This window comes from Drosophila pseudoobscura, chromosome 2 (genome assembly GCF_009870125.1).
Source record: "Drosophila pseudoobscura strain MV-25-SWS-2005 chromosome 2, UCI_Dpse_MV25, whole genome shotgun sequence".
In the NCBI taxonomy this organism is placed as follows: Eukaryota; Metazoa; Arthropoda; class Insecta; order Diptera; family Drosophilidae; genus Drosophila; species Drosophila pseudoobscura.
In genome coordinates, this window is record NC_046679.1 from 19,226,592 (window position 1) to 19,245,816 (window position 19,225).

At 46.3% G+C, this 19,225-nt stretch overlaps 6 protein-coding genes across 7 annotated transcripts; 2 read left to right on the top strand and 4 right to left on the bottom strand.

Moving 5' to 3' along the window:
- Positions 1–40: 40 nt before the first annotated feature.
- ana1 (anastral spindle 1) lies at positions 41–6,012 on the bottom strand. Of its 2 annotated transcripts, XM_033376915.1 has the most exons (5): positions 5,723–6,012; positions 4,348–5,656; positions 3,675–4,317; positions 3,496–3,619; positions 41–3,443 (listed from the first exon to the last, which is right to left on the bottom strand). In XM_033376915.1, the coding sequence occupies exons 1-5, from the start codon at positions 5,849–5,851 to the stop codon at positions 201–203; spliced, it is 5,448 nt and encodes a 1,815-aa protein (XP_033232806.1). In that variant the 5' UTR covers positions 5,852–6,012; the 3' UTR covers positions 41–200. The 2 variants fall into 2 exon arrangements, with proteins under 2 accessions (XP_033232806.1, XP_001359116.4); XM_001359079.5 differs by having other exon boundaries at positions 3,675–5,656.
- Positions 6,013–6,809: 797 nt separating this feature from the next.
- LOC4802138 (iron-sulfur cluster assembly 2 homolog, mitochondrial) lies at positions 6,810–7,443 on the top strand. The gene is made up of 2 exons (XM_001359080.4): positions 6,810–6,955; positions 7,010–7,443. Exons 1-2 carry the CDS (start codon positions 6,912–6,914, stop codon positions 7,386–7,388), a joined length of 423 nt encoding a protein of 140 aa, XP_001359117.2. The 5' UTR covers positions 6,810–6,911; the 3' UTR covers positions 7,389–7,443.
- A 13-nt stretch (positions 7,444–7,456) lies between these two features.
- LOC4802139 (protein phosphatase 1 regulatory subunit 21) lies at positions 7,457–9,204 on the bottom strand. Its single transcript, XM_001359081.4, has 5 exons — positions 9,006–9,204; positions 8,543–8,920; positions 8,296–8,475; positions 7,716–8,243; positions 7,457–7,652 (listed from the first exon to the last, which is right to left on the bottom strand). The coding sequence occupies exons 1-5, from the start codon at positions 9,081–9,083 to the stop codon at positions 7,563–7,565; spliced, it is 1,254 nt and encodes a 417-aa protein (XP_001359118.2). The 5' UTR covers positions 9,084–9,204; the 3' UTR covers positions 7,457–7,562.
- Positions 9,205–9,752: 548 nt separating this feature from the next.
- Jhbp12 (Juvenile hormone binding protein 12) lies at positions 9,753–11,975 on the bottom strand. The gene is made up of 4 exons (XM_001359082.4): positions 11,633–11,975; positions 10,548–10,637; positions 10,327–10,477; positions 9,753–10,268 (listed from the first exon to the last, which is right to left on the bottom strand). Exons 1-4 carry the CDS (start codon positions 11,718–11,720, stop codon positions 9,836–9,838), a joined length of 762 nt encoding a protein of 253 aa, XP_001359119.3. The 5' UTR covers positions 11,721–11,975; the 3' UTR covers positions 9,753–9,835.
- A 1,607-nt stretch (positions 11,976–13,582) lies between these two features.
- On the top strand, positions 13,583–14,936 carry LOC4802141 (uncharacterized). Its single transcript, XM_001359083.4, has one exon. The coding sequence runs from the start codon at positions 13,897–13,899 to the stop codon at positions 14,776–14,778; it is 882 nt and encodes a 293-aa protein (XP_001359120.4). The 5' UTR covers positions 13,583–13,896; the 3' UTR covers positions 14,779–14,936.
- A 1,384-nt stretch (positions 14,937–16,320) lies between these two features.
- On the bottom strand, positions 16,321–19,109 carry Pp1alpha-96A (Protein phosphatase 1alpha at 96A). The gene is made up of 5 exons (XM_002137591.4): positions 18,585–19,109; positions 18,150–18,498; positions 17,793–18,078; positions 17,576–17,723; positions 16,321–17,290 (listed from the first exon to the last, which is right to left on the bottom strand). The coding sequence occupies exons 1-5, from the start codon at positions 18,631–18,633 to the stop codon at positions 17,139–17,141; spliced, it is 984 nt and encodes a 327-aa protein (XP_002137627.1). The 5' UTR covers positions 18,634–19,109; the 3' UTR covers positions 16,321–17,138.
- Between the last annotated feature and the right edge of the window lie 116 nt (positions 19,110–19,225).

Consider the following 19,225-nt stretch of genomic DNA (forward strand, 5'->3'; position numbering starts at 1 on the left):
GGCTCGTACTCGAATGCGAGACAAAGAAACGAAGCGGATGTGATTTTGTATAAATAATATCCTTTTATTAAAATATAAATAAAATCATACAAAATTTGTTGCTAAAAATTAAAATCCCTTGAGCTATAATCCATTAAAATCCCTTGAGCTAGTCCATAAAATAATCACTTTCGTGGTGATCTGATTTTGGCGGGTGATTTTCATCTCGGTGATCTTGATTTTGGTTTCCGCTTCGGTTCCGATTTTGGCGGCGACTTCAGTGTAGGAGCTGTGGGGGTGGTCGCCCTGCCACTCGTATGCCTGCTCTGCTGATGATGGGACGCAAAGGGCACTGGCGGTGTGCCATCCGGGTAATTGATTAGAGAAATGCGACTCTCGCCCGAGAACAATAGTGAGTTTGTGGGGGAGGGACCGAAAACAGGCGTTTCCTGGGGTGTCGTCCGGCCAGACCTTTCCTGGACCGTCTGGAATGAGCCCCTAGGGGTCGAGGTCTTTTGGCGGTCATTGGTGGCTCCTGTACCATGGGCTGGGCTTTGCGGTGAACTGGATCGCGAAAGCGAATCGATGATGGAGTGCAGGAAATGGCTCTTCAGGGAATCATCCGAGCTGTCTGCAGTTCCCACATGATGTTTGAGTAGCTCACGCGTGAGAAACTCGCGCAAGTTCAGCGAGCGGCCAATTTGGCTGGCATTCTGGCCGGATTGATCGGATGTCATGTGTTTGGACTTACTTTCCGCTGATCGACCGTAACCGGCATTTAATCGCGTTGTCTGTCGTTCTGGCGAACTGTTGCTGGTGCTGCTGGCATCCTCCTGACGTTGCCGCTGGCGCATTGTGGAGGGCCACTTCACGCCAATGCGCTGCAGTTCTCGATCCAGATCTCTGGACAAACTGCTGCCAGAGAGGTGCTGAATGCCGCTCTCATTGGGCGGTTCAGTCGAGTCGGGTGGAACGCTCTCCCTGCGGGTACTGCAGGCCACTTCCTGTGTGGTGATGACTTCTGTGGCGCCATCAGAGGTTCTGATGATGCGCCGTTGACGCAGCTCTTTTTCCACATTAAAGGAATCCGATGAATCATTATCCAGGCTCGACGAATCAATCATCTGCCTTTGATCGGGCGGTACCTTGTCAAGCAACTTCTGCATGTAGACCCGGCGGTCGGGAAAATCCTCGACGGGCACAGTGTGCAGGCGCAATTGCCGCATCAGCTCTCCCGTTGTCGGAGTGCCTTGTTCCGACTCCTCCACATGCAGCCGCGTGGTATTCAGACTGTGGAGATATGCATTTAGGCTGGGAAACTCCCGATAGTCGAGGCCTCCACATCGCTGATGGATGGCCTGGACGAGCTCGTTAAACTCCAGCTTCAGCCGCAGGCTTTGATCGGCATCCAAGTTGGACAGATCCAATTTCATATCTCGGGCATATTCATCAAAGTTGGGAAACGGCTTTGGCACTGGCGTGGCAGCCACAATATGCGACTGGCCGGGCGTCTCCACCTCTGCTATGGTGGACAGCTCGTGGGCCAGATCATCCGCATCAAGTTGGGGGCTATAGCGGCGTATGGTGGCTGGAGGTGCCTTTCCCCGTCGCTGCGCGGTGCTCTGTGTGGATGTGGGGGGCTCTGCATCGGCATTGACCTGACCCAGAGCAGTAATGGGACGCGATTCGGAGATTCCACTGTCCCTGCTGGCCCCCGTTGGCTTGTGTTTCATTAGCGGCAGAGCCTCCGATGTGGAGGGAGTCGTATTGTCGCTGCGCTCCGAGAGCGTTCTGGATCTGTGCTGCTTGTCCTTCTCCGGCTGCGTCTGACCGGGCGGCAGTTCCAAGTATTCCGTGGATTGGCGCTCGCCATCACTGGCCGAGGTGAGGGTCACCTCCACCAGACGCTGTTTCTCCTCGCGCACTTTGGAGATCAGCTCCGTCAGCTCCGCGATGCGATGCGTGTAGTTCTGGGTGAGCCTTGCATAGCGCTCAATTTGTAGATCGGCAGGCTCCTGGTTAGGGGGATGCTTATTGGATTTCTCGACTGCAGATTGGGACGTCCTCTTCGTCGGAGTAGCTATGGTAACAGACTTTCTGGCAGGACTTGACTGGCGGCTGGAGGGACGAGGCTGCTCCTTCTCAAGCTTGTGCTCTGTGCGCTTTTTTCCCGTATCCTTTGACTGGCGAGCTTTATCGGGGACCTGCTTTTTGGAAAAACGCTTCTTCCAGATCTGATCAAAGGCCTGCATGCTGGTCTCTTTATCCTGCTCCTGCTGCTGCAGCTGACTGCGCAGAGTGTCCTCCAGCTCGTTGACGAAACTCCGGTTGTCCTCAATGAAGGCCTGAACCCGGTCCACGCGCATTTTGTCAGCCGCAGTCGCAACTGCATGCTCCACGCGAAGGCTATCGGCCACAATCTCCTCTGGCGCAATGTTCCTGGATGAATTGATGATCGATGGATCGGGCGTGGGCACATCCGAACTGCTGACACTTAGTTCTTGTATGGAGCGTCGGGTCATGCCCAACAGACGCTGTATATATTGGGCAATCACGGGATCCACTTGAGTAGGCAGCGCCTCAGATGCAGACGCTGGGGCATTAGGGTTCTTATAGGTAATCGGGGGCAGACTCCGGTAGGCTGTGGAATTCGAGTCTATGGAGTTTTGACCCTTATCCTTGCCGTCCGATGTTGGCGCAATCGTGGGCGTGCTCTCTCTGGTGACACCCGATGTGGATTCCTTGGTAGCTTCAATTTCAATTTCAGTAGATCTGGCTTTTGGCTTCGACTTGTGCTTGGGCATACACTGCTTGACAGTGCCATCGCTGTTGACCTTGATGATGATCACGGGATTTTCCCCATCTTTCGCATCGACATCGATGATCTTGTTCTGCTTTTGTGCTTTGTAGAACTTCCGCAGACGCTGCTCGAGTAGGGCTTCCTTTTGCTCCAGTTCCGTTTCCCGCTCGTTTAGGGTACGCGCCTTCTCTGCCAGTATATCTTCCCGCTCCTGACGTAAGGCGTCCAGTACCTCCTTGTCCTTGTCTGCATGCGAGGAGGATCGCTGGCCCGCTTTCAATTCCTCCATCAGTTGTATGCGTATCTTTTCCACACGATCCAGCAAATTCTTCAATCTAATGGACTTTGGGGTGTTGGACTCCTCTGCCCTGAGATCTGAACGAAGCTGCTTGCTCTGATCATCCACATAGTCGAGCAGCATGGAGCAGCAGCTCTCTGAGCTCCCCTTAAAGTCCGTTGATCTATAGGGATGTTCTCCCACATTAATGGCACTCGGGGCGGCGGTGACCTTGCCCTTTCCAGATGTGGCAGATCTTGCATTGGAGCCAACTTCCGGGCATGTAACGATGGCCGGTCGCAGCAACATCTCCTCCATGGCCTCATTCATTTTTTGCTCCCGACGTACAGCCAGATCCGCAAACCGATGACTGGGTATAAAGTTTGCCTAAAAACAAATCAATTAGGTACATGAAAAACGTGAAAACTCATCGACTCACATCGCTGGGCAGTAGATTCGGTTGATTTTGGACCAAAGCATCTAGTTTTTCTGTCAATTCGGCACAGTCCCGACGCACCTGCTCGCGTTCCAGGGCCCTTTTACCGCGCTTATCGCATTTTTTCCTGTTTGCAGATAGGTTTATATTTGTTTTGGTACATTTTAGAGGGGAACTCTTACCTGAGCTGGTCCAGCTCTTGCTCTCGCAATTCTCTCAGGTGATTTTCATCAAGCGCTTGATCCATGGCAGTCGGCAGTCTGGGATTTTTGCCATTTAATTGCACTGACTTGGCGGGTGCCTCATAGGTTCGATGGTACCTATTGTTATGATCATAGAAATGAACGTAACTGGCTGGATTTGTTGGTTGGCCGCTTTGCCGCAGGATAAATTGAGCGGTGGAGACACTGGAATGCGTTGTTGATGATATTTGAGGGGGGTCCGTGGGAGGGACATCCGGTGAAGGAGGTCTTGCCATTGCTTGCCCCTGCTGTGCGTACATGGGATGTGTCTGAGGTGGACGTGGTTGAAAGGGCATCGCAAATTGTTGCATAGGCGGCATCGACTGTTGTGGATATTGTGGCTGAGCCTGTGGATACTGAGCGTAAGTTTGGAATGGTTGTTGCTGCTGCTGCTGCTGCTGCAGAGGAGGGGGATATAGAGATGCTTGCTGCATAGGATTCCGTTGCTGCATTTGTGGATTTTGCAGCATTTGTGGATTTTGCAGCATTTGTGGATATTGCTGCACTATGGGGACCTGCTGCATTTGCGGCTGTTGCTGCATCATTTGTGGATTTTGAGGCTGTTGCTGCATCATTTGTGGATTTTGAGGCTGATGCTGCATCATTTGTGGATTTTGAGGCATTTGCTGCACTAGAGGGGGCTGCTGCATTTGTGCCTTTTGCTGCATTGAAGGGGCTGCACCCTGGGCTGTAGCTTGTTGTGTGGGTTGTGCTGTTGCTCTCGCAGTTTGCGATTGAGTGGTTATTTTTTTTGGCAACGTTTTTCGTTTAATTCCCGCCTCGATCACTTTGGCAGGAGGTGGATCTGTTCTCAGGTCAGTGCTTCGCCTCATTGGCTGCTGTTGGCTCGTCCCTGCTTTTGAGGCTCTGTTGACCTTTTGTGTAGTTGTCGCCCGCTTGGGGGCTGGTGGTTTTTTGGCAGAGGCAGCTGCTGGCGCCTTTGCTGCCTGCATTGCCTTTTTGGGCGATCGGGGCAGTGACTTTGTGGGGCTCGGTGGTGGTGCGAGCGCTTGCTTTGGTTCCGCTGGCGCTGGGGCTTGGGCTGGGGGTGGGGCTTGGGCTTGGGCTGGTGCTTGCAATGGCCGAACTATTGTCTCGGTGCGTTTAACTATATCTGTGATTTGTGTAAACCGTTGTCGGCGTGGATTATCCTTTCGATCTGGACTGGTGGTAGGACTGGTACGCACAACATGGCTGAATTTGCGGTTGGTTTGAATGTATCTGTCGTTGATGTCCAGGCCAGTGCCAGTGTTGACCACATGGCCGTCTGCCTCGTCTATGTTCACATCCAGAATCACTGTAGGGTTCTTCTTAAGTTTGTTTGCCGCACCAGTAATGGGTGACGACGGGCGCGTATTGTTCTCCCCATCCTCGCCGTCCAAATGCAAGATGGAGGAATCGCTGCTCTCGTAATCGTCACAATCATCATCGGAGGTCAGGCAGAAGCATTTGGGATTGTCGTGGCAGCAGGCTCGCTCCGGCAAGCTTGGGAAATTGTAGGCCACGCCGCCAGTCGCACGGTTCTCCTTGTCGTCGGGCTGCTCCTGGGGCAAAGGAGTTTGTGTGCTAGTTGTGGCGCGTCCTTGCGCATTGAGAGGATTCATACCACCGGCTGACCGCAGCTTCACTCGAGTATTTTCAGCCTTTCTTTTCATTGCGCGAAGCCTGCAGTTTTTTATTTTGTCGATTTTCTCCTGCTTCCGCTTTGCGGTCTCCTCATTCTCCGCTTGTGCTGCCCGATGGGCGTAACCCACTTGAAATATGGCTGACCGGTAGTCGTGGTGCTTTTTGACCAAAACATTCTCACGCCACACTTTCAGCTCGTCCTGCTTGGTCTGCTGCAATCGGTTTATTTGGCGTTTCTTTTCCGCAGCAACATCCTCGCGTATTTTTCGGGCCAAGCTGTTCGACTTCTCGCGCACCTAAAAAGACAACGTAAATGTTACAAGACCTACGGAATTAATGCGTCGTAGACTCGCATAGCGTACCTGCTGTAAACGAGTTATGCGACGCTCGTTTTCAAGATCTTTTTTGACACGAACTGGATCGTCAAGTACGCTGACGGGTCTCTTGCAGCTGCTGCCAAAGTGTCCTTTCATAGGTATATGCAAAGCCATCAGCTGTTAATATTTTCCTAACACTAAACACATACACACGGTCAAACGAAACAACGAACGAATATAAAAGAACACGAATTTAAGTAAAATCAAACAGCCAACGTCTTCGAATTCCAAAACAAGCGCAAGCGCAGGGATGCTTAGATCAGTTTGACAGACAGAAAAATATACCGAAATATATCGTCTCATTTGAAAAATATATCGTAAATATACTGACGAATTCAAGTTATATTATACATATTCCTCGTTTTTCATATTCCGTCGAATATTACTAGTTATATTGAACCCTCAGAGCTGCCCACATAATTTTGGTTTTATATCAAATACTTGTTTTTATTGATTTAGGAGAACGTAAGAAAAAATCGTTCCTATTGCTTAAGTTTGATATTCCGTTGAATGATGCTGACTAACTAAAGCTTTTAGCTCTGCCCACATAATTTTATGCCATTCATAAATACATTTTCTACAAGATTAATTACTTACTTAAGTACTCCTTTTTATTGAATTTAGCTACAACAAGGTTTGAAAAAAAGGTCAACAGAAAACAGGGGCAATTTAAGTAATGTAAGGGACATTGTGGCGTGAAAAAATCCCTCCACCAACAGAGGATAGCCCATCACAAAATATATAGCAAATCGCAAAAAAAGAGAGCAAGTCCCACTAAACTTGAGCGCCAAATAGAAATGGTTTGAAAATGAATGAGCGAAAACGATTTAAATGCACTGCCTTGGAATGAATGATGGACGGCAGTACGATTTGAGATAGCAAAAATTCGAAAGACCCGCGTATGGAAGTTTCTAAATCCTTTGTTCTTAAATATACATTTTAAAATGTAATTTAATAGATGAAATTTATAAAATATACCATTATATACCGATAAATTTGACATAAGAAAATATCGCAAACACTTAGCGAGTATATCGATACTATTGATAGAATGTATCGAATATCTATCGCCTACTGCAGAAAAATTCATCGCATCGAACAGCTGGGCCTTCATTGTTTTGGATTACGAGATAGTAAATAAAAATTTTGAAATAATTTTCGACTCGGCTGAAAAATGTCGTTCCTATTGAGGCAGTTGATAAAGCCGGGGCTGCAAAGGTAATTTCCACAAAAAATTCGTTAAAAAATTTCAATATAATTTTTTTTTGGCAGAATTCTACTGCAGTCGCCGGTTGCAAGCCGGCATGTCGCTTCGGCCAATCCCGAACAGAAGATACAGGTCAGTGAGAGCTGCTTGAAACGTTTGCGTGAGATCTGCATCGATGGCTCGTTCCTGCGCATAACCGTCGAGGGTGGCGGCTGCTCGGGATTCCAATACAAGTTCGATCTGGACTCAAAAATGAACGAGGACGACCTGCAGTTTGGCGAGGAAAAGGCCAAGGTGGTGATTGATACCGTATCGCTGGAGTACTGCACTGGCTCGACCGTGGACTATCACAGCGAGCTGATACGAGCGGGTTTTCGCATGGTGGCCAATCCGTTGGCCGAGCAGGGCTGCTCTTGCGGCTCCTCCTTCTCAGTTAAAATGTAATGGTACTGTTAAACGTTAGTGAATTATTTAATACATATATATATATGTTCAGTTATCAAACAAGAGGGGGCCAGGGGTAGGATATTGCATAATAACGCAGACAGGCTGGGCCTGGGTTAGTTTTTACAATAATATACAGGAAAGCGGCACGCCAGGAGCTCGAGCCCCCTCGATTCATTTGCAGGCAGCCAACTGGTCGCTGAGACTAATCACTTGTTCGGTGAGAACGCTAATCTGCTCCTCATAGTTAATGCGCGTTGTGGTCTGCAAGGAGAGATCCCGATTGTTAGGCTTGGGAATAAATAAAGGCTTGGGGGGGCAACCTACCAGTTCCTCTTCCATCATTTGCAGGGCGCCACCCAGGCTGGCCAGCTGCTCATCCTTGGCCTTCAGCTCATGGGTGGCGTTCTCCAGGCAGTTTTGTAAATGCTGCACCTCCAGTTCGAAGGATCGCAGTCTCGATTCGGCATGTACCTTTAGCCGCAGCAGATCTTCGAACTTTTTGCTGAACACGCTATAAATCAACTGCTCTTTCGAGGGCGGTTCCGGCGGCTCCTGCATGGAGTCACGCGCTCGTTGACTGCCTCTGGCCTCCAGTTCGCTTGGCTTGACGGTAATGCCCGCCGCGGCCGTGCTGCAGCTGCAAATGCTGAGATCCTTGATTGGATTCGAATTAAAGTTCTGTTGCAGCTTGGCCACCTCGTATTGGGCGCGCCAGTGTGCCGCTTCCTTTTCCAGCATTGCAATGCGATCCTCGGATGTGAGCTGCACGACATGGTTGGAGTTATTTTGCTGAAGGTTGTGCAATGGAGTGTTGTCACTGCCGGTGGCACTCAAAGCGTCCTCGCTGCCAAGCTGTCAAGTGAAGGATGAGGTAAAGGCTTAAAGAATGAGGTACAATACTTACCATGCTGGCCGCATCCACCAGTTTGGTCTCCAGTTCGCTGTTTCTGTGCTGCAATGTTTCGATTTCTTTTCGCAAACGTTTCTCAAGCTCGTTTTGGTCACCAATGCGCTTCTCCAGTTTCTGTGAGAGCGTCGCTATACGCTCCGTGTGAAGCAACAAGTCACGCTGCTTGTCGTCAATCTGTGGGTGGGTGGATGTTTGTCGGTAAGTTAGAGGAGGAGCCTTTTGTTTTCCCCGTATCACTTACCAATGACGTCAGCTGAGCATTTTCCATGATTTTCTTTTGCAGCTCTTCGAATAGGAGGGTCTCTTGGGCGGCATTAGCTTCGTGCGATGTCTCGGCAGAGGCGGCGTCGCCAACATCCAGTTTGGTGCCACCTAGCAGTCCCCGCCTTGAAGCGGGCTCCTTGTCCTTTTTCTTCCTCTGCTGCTCGTGCACTGAGATTTCTTGTTGCAGTTGCGAGACCCGAGACTCCAGCTGCTTGTTCCGGAAGCCCAACGAGTCTACCTCCTGTTCGGTGCGGCGCAGGGATGTGGCATACTGCTGCAGCTGCTCCCTGAGGCCACCCTCCTTGGCCTGCTCTTCCAGCACCGCCTTTTTCAGCACAGTGGCCTGGGCACGCAGCTGTGCGTGCGGATGTGTGGATTAAATTAGATTAACGCCAGCCGTTAATGGGCGTAAACTGTTGCTGCTGCGGGCCGATTCTTACCTTTGAGTATTCGCTGGCTAGTTTCTGATACTTGTCTGCCGACACTGTGCCATCCATGGTCATAGCTTTCTCCGCCATGCAGGCAGCCAGCGATAGTCGTTCGTAGGCGAAAATGCTTTTCTTGCAAATATGCCTACGGATTGTTTTAAACAAAAAAAAACAACAATAAACAACACCAACACCAATAAACAGACTTTTCGATAAAACTTGCGGTGTAACCATATACCGTCTCTTTTTCAAAATATACCGATGAAAAAACGAATTTAGCCCGCCTTTATTTAAACAAGTGAAAAACTTGATAATAATACTTCTTCTTGTATATACAATGTATCCTTCCTCATTACTTACAAAAAACCAAAAATCGTTCACTTTAACTGCGCTAAAATTCTTTAAGATTCATAATGTTTGTGGAGTATTTCAATACCCTCTGGTCGGTAATGGGTTAATGCTTTCTGACCATGAACGGAACAAATTTTCGTTGAATTTGATATTCGGTTTAATATTACTAGCTAGCTAAGAACCTTAGCCATGAACACATTCTTTAATCAGATAGATGAATAAATTTTCAACAAGATTGGTCAACATTAAAGAGTTCCATTTATTGGATTGCTTATAAAATAAGGTTTAAGCAAAAATTCAACGAAATTCTGTTCCCTACCGAAATGTACATCATTATGGGAACTCTTGAAAATGACCGATAAGCCGATAACGATTACATATCGTTATATTTGAATTCAAAATCCACCCTCAGAGATATAGTATTATATTAAATGTTATAAAATCCTTTATTGACTAAATAGTAACATAAATTAGATGCTCAAAAATCACCATTAACTTAAGAATATAGTATCGAAGGGTACCTTCTCAAACAGTTTGTTTGACAACTCGCGGAATATCAGGCCAAAGCTCTTGGCATAGCCCGGTTTTAGCTCGTTGAAAACTGTGTCCCAGTTCTCGTTCAGAAAGCGATTCATGCCATCGGAGAGGGTCTTGTCGTTGAAGAGATTCTCAAAGTTCACGTATACACGCTTCGGATCAAAGCTAACGCGATAATCCTTGAGGCGCATGTACTTGACGCCATCCTTTTCGAAGGGCTCGCCTATCAGACGGTGCTCGATTTTGGTGTTGACCAGTGTTACATTCGCCTTTCCATGGCCGGTGATGGGTAGGAGCAGGATGCGACCAGACATCTCGTATTCGCCGATCATCTCGATGCGATCCGTTCGGCTTTCACAGATAATCAAATGCTTGTCCAGATCGGTTCTGCAAGAGAGTCCATTCCATTAGGAGTTCTATCCACATGGATCTACCTGGATTTTACCTATAGCGCAGGATCTTGCTGGTGGAGATCATGTCGTGCACCTTCACGTTCTTCAAGGCCTGACGTAGATTTATTGGCGCATTGCCGGCATCTATAACAAGTTTCTTCACGGAAAGCGGCTCCAGGGGCGGTATGCCGAATTCTTTATTGCCTGCCAACGGTTTAAATATTGTTATATACCTTTTAGCACGTCATCCCATTGTGTGAGCATCTATACGAACCATCTTTCAGCAACACTATGGCCTTATTGACAGCATCCACCAGACACTTGTCGAAGTTTGCATCTCGCTTACATTTGGGGAAGCCTTCGGCTGTGTGGAAACAAAACAGAAACAAAAAAAGATACCCAAATCAGTTGGTCATGACATTGAAATTGGAATCTTGTGGTTTGCGGAAGTCCCAGAGCCTGCCTGCCGCCTGCAATTGGGCCAGCTACAGCTGTAGCGCCCGTCCACTTGGCCAGAGTTCGTTGGCCACAAAAACGAGTTTGAGCCCGAGCGTAAACAAAATAGAAAACAGAAACAGAAAACACAAATGTCTCTCTAAAGAAGCTGAGCTAGCATATTTTAGTGGCTCAATGTCAAGTTGAAGCGCACGGCGATCGGCAATTTATCATGAATAAATTTTTTGATTGTGAATTGAGAGGCAGACAAAAGCAGACGCATGACCTATGGCAACAGTTTCCATTAATCATCAATGGAATGCTGAAATTAATTTACACTCCATCGATATCGGATCGGATCGATTACATCTGTGTGTGTGTGTCCTTCTCTTGCCTTCTCTTAAGGTGACACATTTTTTCTGTCACTTTACGCGCCGAAGCGGAAGTGTAGGACTGGACTGGACTGGACTGGATGTGGATCAGTGGACTGTCTGCCCGAAACCCGTCGCGTCGCTGTCAACCTGTTTGTAAATTGAAACAGCCACCGCCACAATTGCATAACCTGCACAATAGTCTGCACCACACACACACACACACACACACCTGTCTCGATTTGCATGCCCCCTCCCTTGTCATGTCAGGCCTGTCATTAGAGAACATTATACGGAGGGTGACCTCCAAGTGTCGCGGGCCAAGCGCCCAAAACGAAATTAACTAGCTAATAAACAATATCTATCACGTTTTAACCATAAACATATGCCTCTCGGGGCGTTGGACAAAGTGCGCAAATAGCAAAGAGCAAATGGCAAAAACAGTAAAACAATAATCAAAGGTGGAAACAATATTAGTTTGCACTTTTGACTCTCGCTGCCGATGCTCCGATGGTAGTGGGGGAATGGGAAAAGGTTGGGGGTTGATACTTACGCAAATCTTGCGTAGCCGTTACAATTAATTCCTGCGCAACCGCAACGATTAGCAGCAGTAATGAAGCTGTTGCCGACACTCGGAACATGTTTTTTGTATACGAAATCGGATGTACGAGTGGAGAGAGGGAGATCTATTTCTTAAGTGTAACTTTTTGATTCACAGCCACACACACACGCGCACACACAAAACTCCACACACACGCACACGCACTACTCCGACTCGAGACCCTCCGATTCCGATTCCAATTCCGATTCCGATGCCAAGTCCTATTCCCAATCCGTTTCCAGCTGGTGGTTCTCGCCGCGACTTATCACTGTGGTGTGTACTCGGGATGCGTCGAGCGCTCGAGTTTTTATACCAAGCTTGAGCCGGCAGCGACGGCGACGACAGCGCAGACGCGACGAGCAGAGCAGAGGCCACCAAATTGAAAAAGCTTCCAGCAAAATCGATGAAGCTCATCCAGTCGACAGAGCTTTGGCCCAAAAAGCATGTGTGTGAAAGAGAGAATCGTGTGACCACCCCAAAAAAGCGCATGCGGACAACTTTTGCTTTCCGCCTGGTCGCATTTGGCAATGTAACCACTGGCCATAGGCACCGCCATCTCCAGCACTAGCTCAAGTCCCAGTTCCACTTCCAGTCCTAGCCCCCGGGCCAATGCATAAGCAGATCCAATGGGAACGAGTCAGAAGTGAACCCAAACAACCCTGTATTGCCCTTTCATTTTCATTTTCGATTTGGTTCATTGAACTTTACATGCCTTTAATGGGGCAACGGTTGTAAACCCTAATTGAGGGTTTTTTAGCCATGTCCGAGACGGTAGTAAGCTCGGGATCCATGATAACTGCGACTCGCTTGTTGTCTTATTCAATAAGTGGGGCGTTTTTGTTTTGGGATCCAGCCAGCGGTTTCTGGTTCATTGTCTTGCAGGAAGTTGAATCGGTTGCCTTAATTCAGTCACCTTATTGCTTTTAGTGTATGTTCTACCACTCATAGCATTCGTTCACAGCTACTCGTACTCGTACTCGTACGGGTTTTTATTGGGGCAATATGTGAGTGCATAAGTCACTAGCAGAAATGTTGATTACTTGTGGTGGAATATTGGTTTGAGGGAATTGGGAAATGCAAGTTGGAACTCTTGATCTACATTTAAATGTCCCCTTTTACTGTTTGTTGATGTTGAAATAGATGGACGAAGTCGAATAATATAGGGGTGGGAATAACGAGACCAATATTAAAATAAAACACTTACAAAGGTTCGAAGTTCATATTTATGCTACATATTTGTAACTAAAATATTTCATTGTCCCCTGAAAACTCCTGCATATGAGGAACATCTAGTAATTAAGTGCGGATTGGGTAAGTTATTGGATTGGAATATTGAGAACAATATTCCCCTATACAATTTTATTTTATTTAATTTTATTGGTACCAAAACTCGTGCATATTATGAGGGAATTGTTTTGAAATTGAGAGCTCTTACTAATATTTTCATGAGATATGAACATCTATGTGTTGTATCGATCTAATCTTTAACTTTAATCAGTTTTTAGTCGCTGGTTCCTTACGAAATCAATTTTGAGTGGTTGAAAATGTATAATCTGTAAGCATCTGAGACGAAATTTCGGTGCTATGGATAGATTAATCTCTGTTAACATTATCAAAAGCCTAAGCACAAAAGATCAATCTATGGCCGAAGATCAAGAACGCTTTATTATAATAATAATAACATTATGCAAATGCTTAAACTTGAGGATGTCCTGCAACGCTTTTTGTTTTCCCAAAATGTTTATAGCACTAACAGATTTAGAAGATCCCCAAAGGGCTGTTAGATAACTTAAGCCAACTACTGTTGATTGATAGAAAAATCAAGTTTGTTGCTTAAGTCTTTGGTTTGGCCAGAAATTTCTTTTGTGTCTAGTACCAAGTGCGTTTTGGCCAAAAAAAAAAAACAAACGGCCCAAGAACATCGGGGCATGTGTCTATGGAAACAGTCGCAATTGTTGTTCAAATATAAACAAATGATGCGTGGGTGTCTGTGTGTGTTAGCCGGCTAACGGTAAGTATGTATGTGGCCTGATGATTGGTGATAAAGTGCCGAGTTTTTGGGCACCCATCAGGCACATGTGTGGAAACCGGTTGGCCACGGCGGCAGTCGTCTCTTAACATTCTGTGAGCACGCAATCCGAGTGGAGAGTGGAGCAGAGCCACACACCATTTACCATCAGAGAGGTATTACAAAACCCAACCCGAACCCAAGCCTAATGCATCGCTGCTACTGCCGCGGGAACTTTGGAGCTGGCAGTGCGATGAGATTATCAATAGTGCAGCCGCAGCCTCCCCTACAGCAGACACAACACCAGTGTCCACCTGGCGATCTAATGTCGATGACGTCTTCATCCAGACAGAGTACAAGACCCACGCAGTTTGTGAGGAGGCCGAGCATCAGGTCGAGTGCGCCAGGACTGGGCCTGGGCCACTCCAGCACCGGGCTGAGCAACGACTTCAGTCGCCGCAACTCCACGGCCACTTTGGTGAGTCATTGCTCCAGCTGCAGCTGCAGCTCCTCCCAGCAACGCCAGCAGAGCCGGGCCAAGGTTCTGCGGTGGGGTTGGGAGCGAACAGGAGGTGTCGACAGCAACACCAGCAGCAGCACTAGCAGCTCCCCCCAGTACACGGACAATCGACGTGTCTATGAGCAGAGCGCATGCGTCGCCAGTCGCCAGCCAAGCCGTAGCCAAGGTCAGGGTCAGGTTCAAAGTGGCAACTCGGCAGCGTCATCGCCTTCACCTCAGCCCCCAGCACAGCTCTCCAGCGACAACGACGAGTTGCAGCAGCTGCAGGCACTCCAAAAGTTTCGACTGATGAACGCCCAACAATGCTTCAGCGATGTACGTCAGGATGAGCTGCGACTGCAGCAGGCCTACGACAAACTCCAGCGGACCAACACCAACGCGGACAAGTGGCACAAGAACCGTGCCAACGAGGCCAATAGGCAGCAGCACTTGAACACCTCAACAGCCACACCCTACGCCCTGCGCCAAAAGATGCTGCAGTTGCGGCTGCAGGCGGACGAAAAGCAGGGCAGGGGATCGGGGGCCACGTGTGCACCTCTGGGGCGGAGCTGCGCCCTGAGATATAATTAATATATATATAATATAATAAATAATATATAAATTAGTAAATGTTTGGTATTAAAAATCAATTAAGATTGAAATAGTTTTTGTGACTAGTACCCTAAAATCAAGTCTTTTCTTAGAAAGTTTAAGTAATATTATAACGAATAACATAAAGCAAACTTTAATTGTATTTCCATACTTCTACCTATACGGAAAATATTTAATTTTGGTAAACCACGCTTAAGAAAAAGAAAGTGCTCACTTTTAATTTCATTTTGAAATTAAATTTAAAAGTAGATAAATTGGGCGGAAATATGTCTGGAACTGAACAACCATCTATCTATATCTATCAATCTATAAACAATAGCTCAGCACTTGGAAAACCAGGCTAAAGAAAGTACTCCCTTTTAGTTCGAAATTTCGACACGAAAATAATCTATAAATAGGTTCAGTATGGATTGCACTTTCTACAAAAATAAAAAAGTAATAAACTCGTAGGTTTCAAATAAACAATTATTTTTCCGCTAATCTTTGGATCCAATTAAAACCACAATATCTTGTTTGCTTTTTTTTATTGCTAGTATGTATTTCATTTTTCTTTTTAATAAAACAGTGCTATTTTGTTACAAGTGCTTCGTCATTGAGTTCTTTTTTTTTCGTTTTTTTTCTTTTAATTTTTTTTTTGGTTTTTTTTTTAATGCATTTTATGTTTTTTCATACTCATTCGTTTTGTCTTTTCCAATTTCCCTTTTGAAATAAATTTACGATATTACGTTATAGATTTCTTATGTCTTGTCTTTTTGCGAAAACAGCCGATGTCATACTTCTTGATCTTGATATTACGAGTACATACATATATGTATGTATGAGTGTAAATATACGTGGAATTCACTTACAACATTGAACAGAGTACGAGTACTAGAGTGTGATTTAGACAAGGATTCGCTTTGGGTAACGCGATTGTTGCTGGTTGGTTGTCGGGGCGGGGGATTTTACAAACGAAACCATTTTGGGGCTGGGAGGTAATCTGCGTCATGTTCGCCTACATCGCCTGGGCTTAATACTTGAATGTGTGGTTGGGTGCCGGATTTTCAGCACTAGAATGTTCCGACTGTAATCGTAATACAAATGCACAAAAGTATACAAATACTAGTATATAAGTATATAAGTATATATATATATATAAGCTTATATGACAAAGTGTTCTGTGTGTGTGTGTGTGTGTGCCTGCTGCGCTGCGGCTTAAAAATATTTGTTTATATTATTTTTGTGAATTTTTTGTATGCATTAAATTTGCTTGTTTTCCCATCGCAGTCGAGTTACAGGGACAGAGGGTTAGAGGGGGGGATAGAGAGTAACATTATCTGCCGCGTCGCTGACATCAGCAGAGGGCACACAGTGCCGCTCAAAAGTATGCGCCTTAACTAACAGTGCTTCAAGAAGCCTTTTTGATATATATATTTTTTTTGGTGTTTTGGATTTTTTTCTCTTGAAATTTTGAATGTGGGCTTGGGATAACATGTAAAATTCATCAATTGATTTAGGGTGTGTGTTGGTTAACGCAAATAGTTTTAAAAAAAATATACACAATGTCTTGTTTATTTTAATATTTTTGGTGTAAACAATTGAAACTTATTTAGAATTGCAACTAAAAAAATTGCTTCCTCACTTTTTTAAAACTAAGTAAACATGTAGTATTTGCTGTAGAGTTTTGCTAAGACAATATTACAAAAATAGATAGATTCGTGCTTTCGAGTACATATGTAATATGTAATTAGCCCTCGCACACACATTTTAAAAGCATATTCCCATACATTTTTTGCTAGATAAAAACAAGTAATAAAAAAAAAACACAATAGTGAAGGATAGTAGAAAAAAGCCTAAAAGGAAAATTCTTTGCGAGATATGAAATGCGAAATAAAATACAACTGGTGCGTGCACTCTGTGTACCTACTGTACTGTGTGTACCGTGTGCTATGCATATGTGTGTGTTTGTGTGTGGGTTTTGCTTTTGCTTTTGCGAAAAAAACTATAACACAATTAATACATTATAGGAGATACAAATATTCATTCCTCCTTCCTTGCTTATGCAGTGTCTTACACTACCATTAGTTTGAACTAAAGTGTCTCTCGATTTGTGGTTTAAATTTAGTTTCGATTCGTTTTTTTTTGTTTTTCAAATGAAAAATAGGCTAATTTGTATAGATTCATATACCCCATATAACGTTGCTCACGATTCGATTCGATTACACATCTATATATTCGATAAAAACAAACTCTTTGCGCTTCCAGGTTCTGGACTCGTTCTGCCCTTCCGTTTCCCCCCCTGCAGTGGGGGCTGTGTGGCCGTCTCTGTTGTGCAGTGTGCTCGTGCTGTGCGTGGCTGCTTATTTTTTCTTGTTTTTATTGTTGGCACCGCGAGGCGGTGTCAGGGGACGGCCCGAACTACCGAAATTGGGATACACAAAGCGTCGCTTATCGGCGGGTTTCAATATCTGGAAGGAGCACATCAGAGTGTCGTCAACGGACATCATTGCACCTGTAATAACAGACGCACAGAAATATGATCAATTCCTTTTAAAGGCATGGAATCAAATGCGCAGTTGGTGCATGAAAATCGAGGCGGGTGTTCAGATTTCAGTATTCAGCTTTCACTTGGCGACGCTGCGCCAGCTGTGCGTATCTCTGGGATCAGCGATAACCTTGTGGGACGCGTTTCCTCCCCGTTTACTCTCCCCAAGACAAACAAGACAATAATTCAGATAAGATTATCTCCGGACTGAAGTCCAGCGTGCACACTCGCGTCAGTTGTCAATCAACTCACCCGCATTGTCGAATTCCCCGCAATAATTGGGCGCCGAGAAAAGCGTGACCAGCTGGCGCTTGGCAAAGAACTCGTAGCCATCCTCCACCACCTGATGGGCACGACAGATCAGGTCGAACTCGTGCTTCTGTAGAAATTTACCCACGACCTAAGGGAACAGGGACATTCGTTAGCATCGCATCTCATGGTTGATACTCATAGACGATTCAAAACTTACCTCCGCTCCAAATGTGAAGCTCACGCCGCGATCATTTTCGCCCCAGCCCATGGTATCCTTGTCTGGGTCGGACCACAACAGATCGCACAATAGGCCCTGATCGGGCACATCTGTGGGCCGCATAATGCGGCGGATTTGCTCCATCGAGGACAGGTCCGGACTGAGGCCGCCGTGACAGCAGAAGATCTTCTCATCGACAATGGCCGCCACGGGCAGGCAGTTGAAGCAGTCTGTGAAAGTTTTCCACAGCTTGATGGTGTAACGCCGCTTGCATTCGTCGTAAAACCTGTCATCAATTAGATTGAGTTATGCCTTCGATATTGCGAATGCTATTGCGCTGGTCGGTCTGGGGCTCACCCGTAGATGCGGTTGATGCTGGCGCACTCGTGATTGCCGCGCAGCAAGAAAAAGTTCTCCGAATATTTTATCTTATATGCCAATAGGAGGCATATCGTCTCCAGGGACTGCTTTCCACGGTCCACATAGTCACCCAGAAACAGATAGTTGGACTCCGGCGGGAAGCCACCGTACTCAAACAGACGCAAAAGATCGTAGTACTGTCCGTGTATATCGCCGCAGATCTTCAGCGGTGCCTCCAGCTCCAGCAGAATGGGCTGTGACAGGAATATCTCGCGCGACTTCAGGCACAAACTGCGGATCTCGCTCTCCGACAGCTGTACATTTTTACCCGGACGTGCTCCGCGCACTATAGTGAGGGAGAACGAAGGAAGGGATATATGTAAATCATCATCCAGCACGACTAAGTAGCGAGGACTTCAGCACACCACTTACCCTCCAGCAGACGCGAGATAATGCTGTCGATATTCATGATATCTGACATGATTTGGCTTTGCTTTGTGTCCGCTTATCAGTTCACCTGCTGCTGTTTCTGGCTGCTATATCTGCTTTCTGCTGTGCGTGTAACACTATCACTCCGTTGCCCGATATGCCCCGTTTTGCCTTATGTATTTTCGGTATACGTTATGTATGTTATTTCATCGATGGCTGATGGTCGACGATGGGCGAATGGGGGGCGATGGGGGACGACGACGTACGAAGGTGCGTGTGCCTGTATGGGTGTGTGCGCGTGTGTTGGGATGGAATTCGCAGTGGATTAAGGTACTTTTCAGAAATGCGTCTGGCGTCTGGTGTCGAGCCCATGTACGTTTTTCCGTATTTACTGGTTTTCCTCTTGCTCCGCAGCCTTTTTATTCCATTTAATTCACATTAATTCGCGACCAAATTTTTTCCTACGTTGTTAGTGCGACCGCGTATTTATCGTTAAAATATACCGCCGACCCTCATAAATATACCGTGAATATACTGACGAATTCAAGTTCCTTATACATATTCCTCGTTTTTGATATTCCGTTGAATAATTTTGGCTAACTAAAACTTTTAGCTCTGCCCACAAAATTTTAGGCCGTCGATGA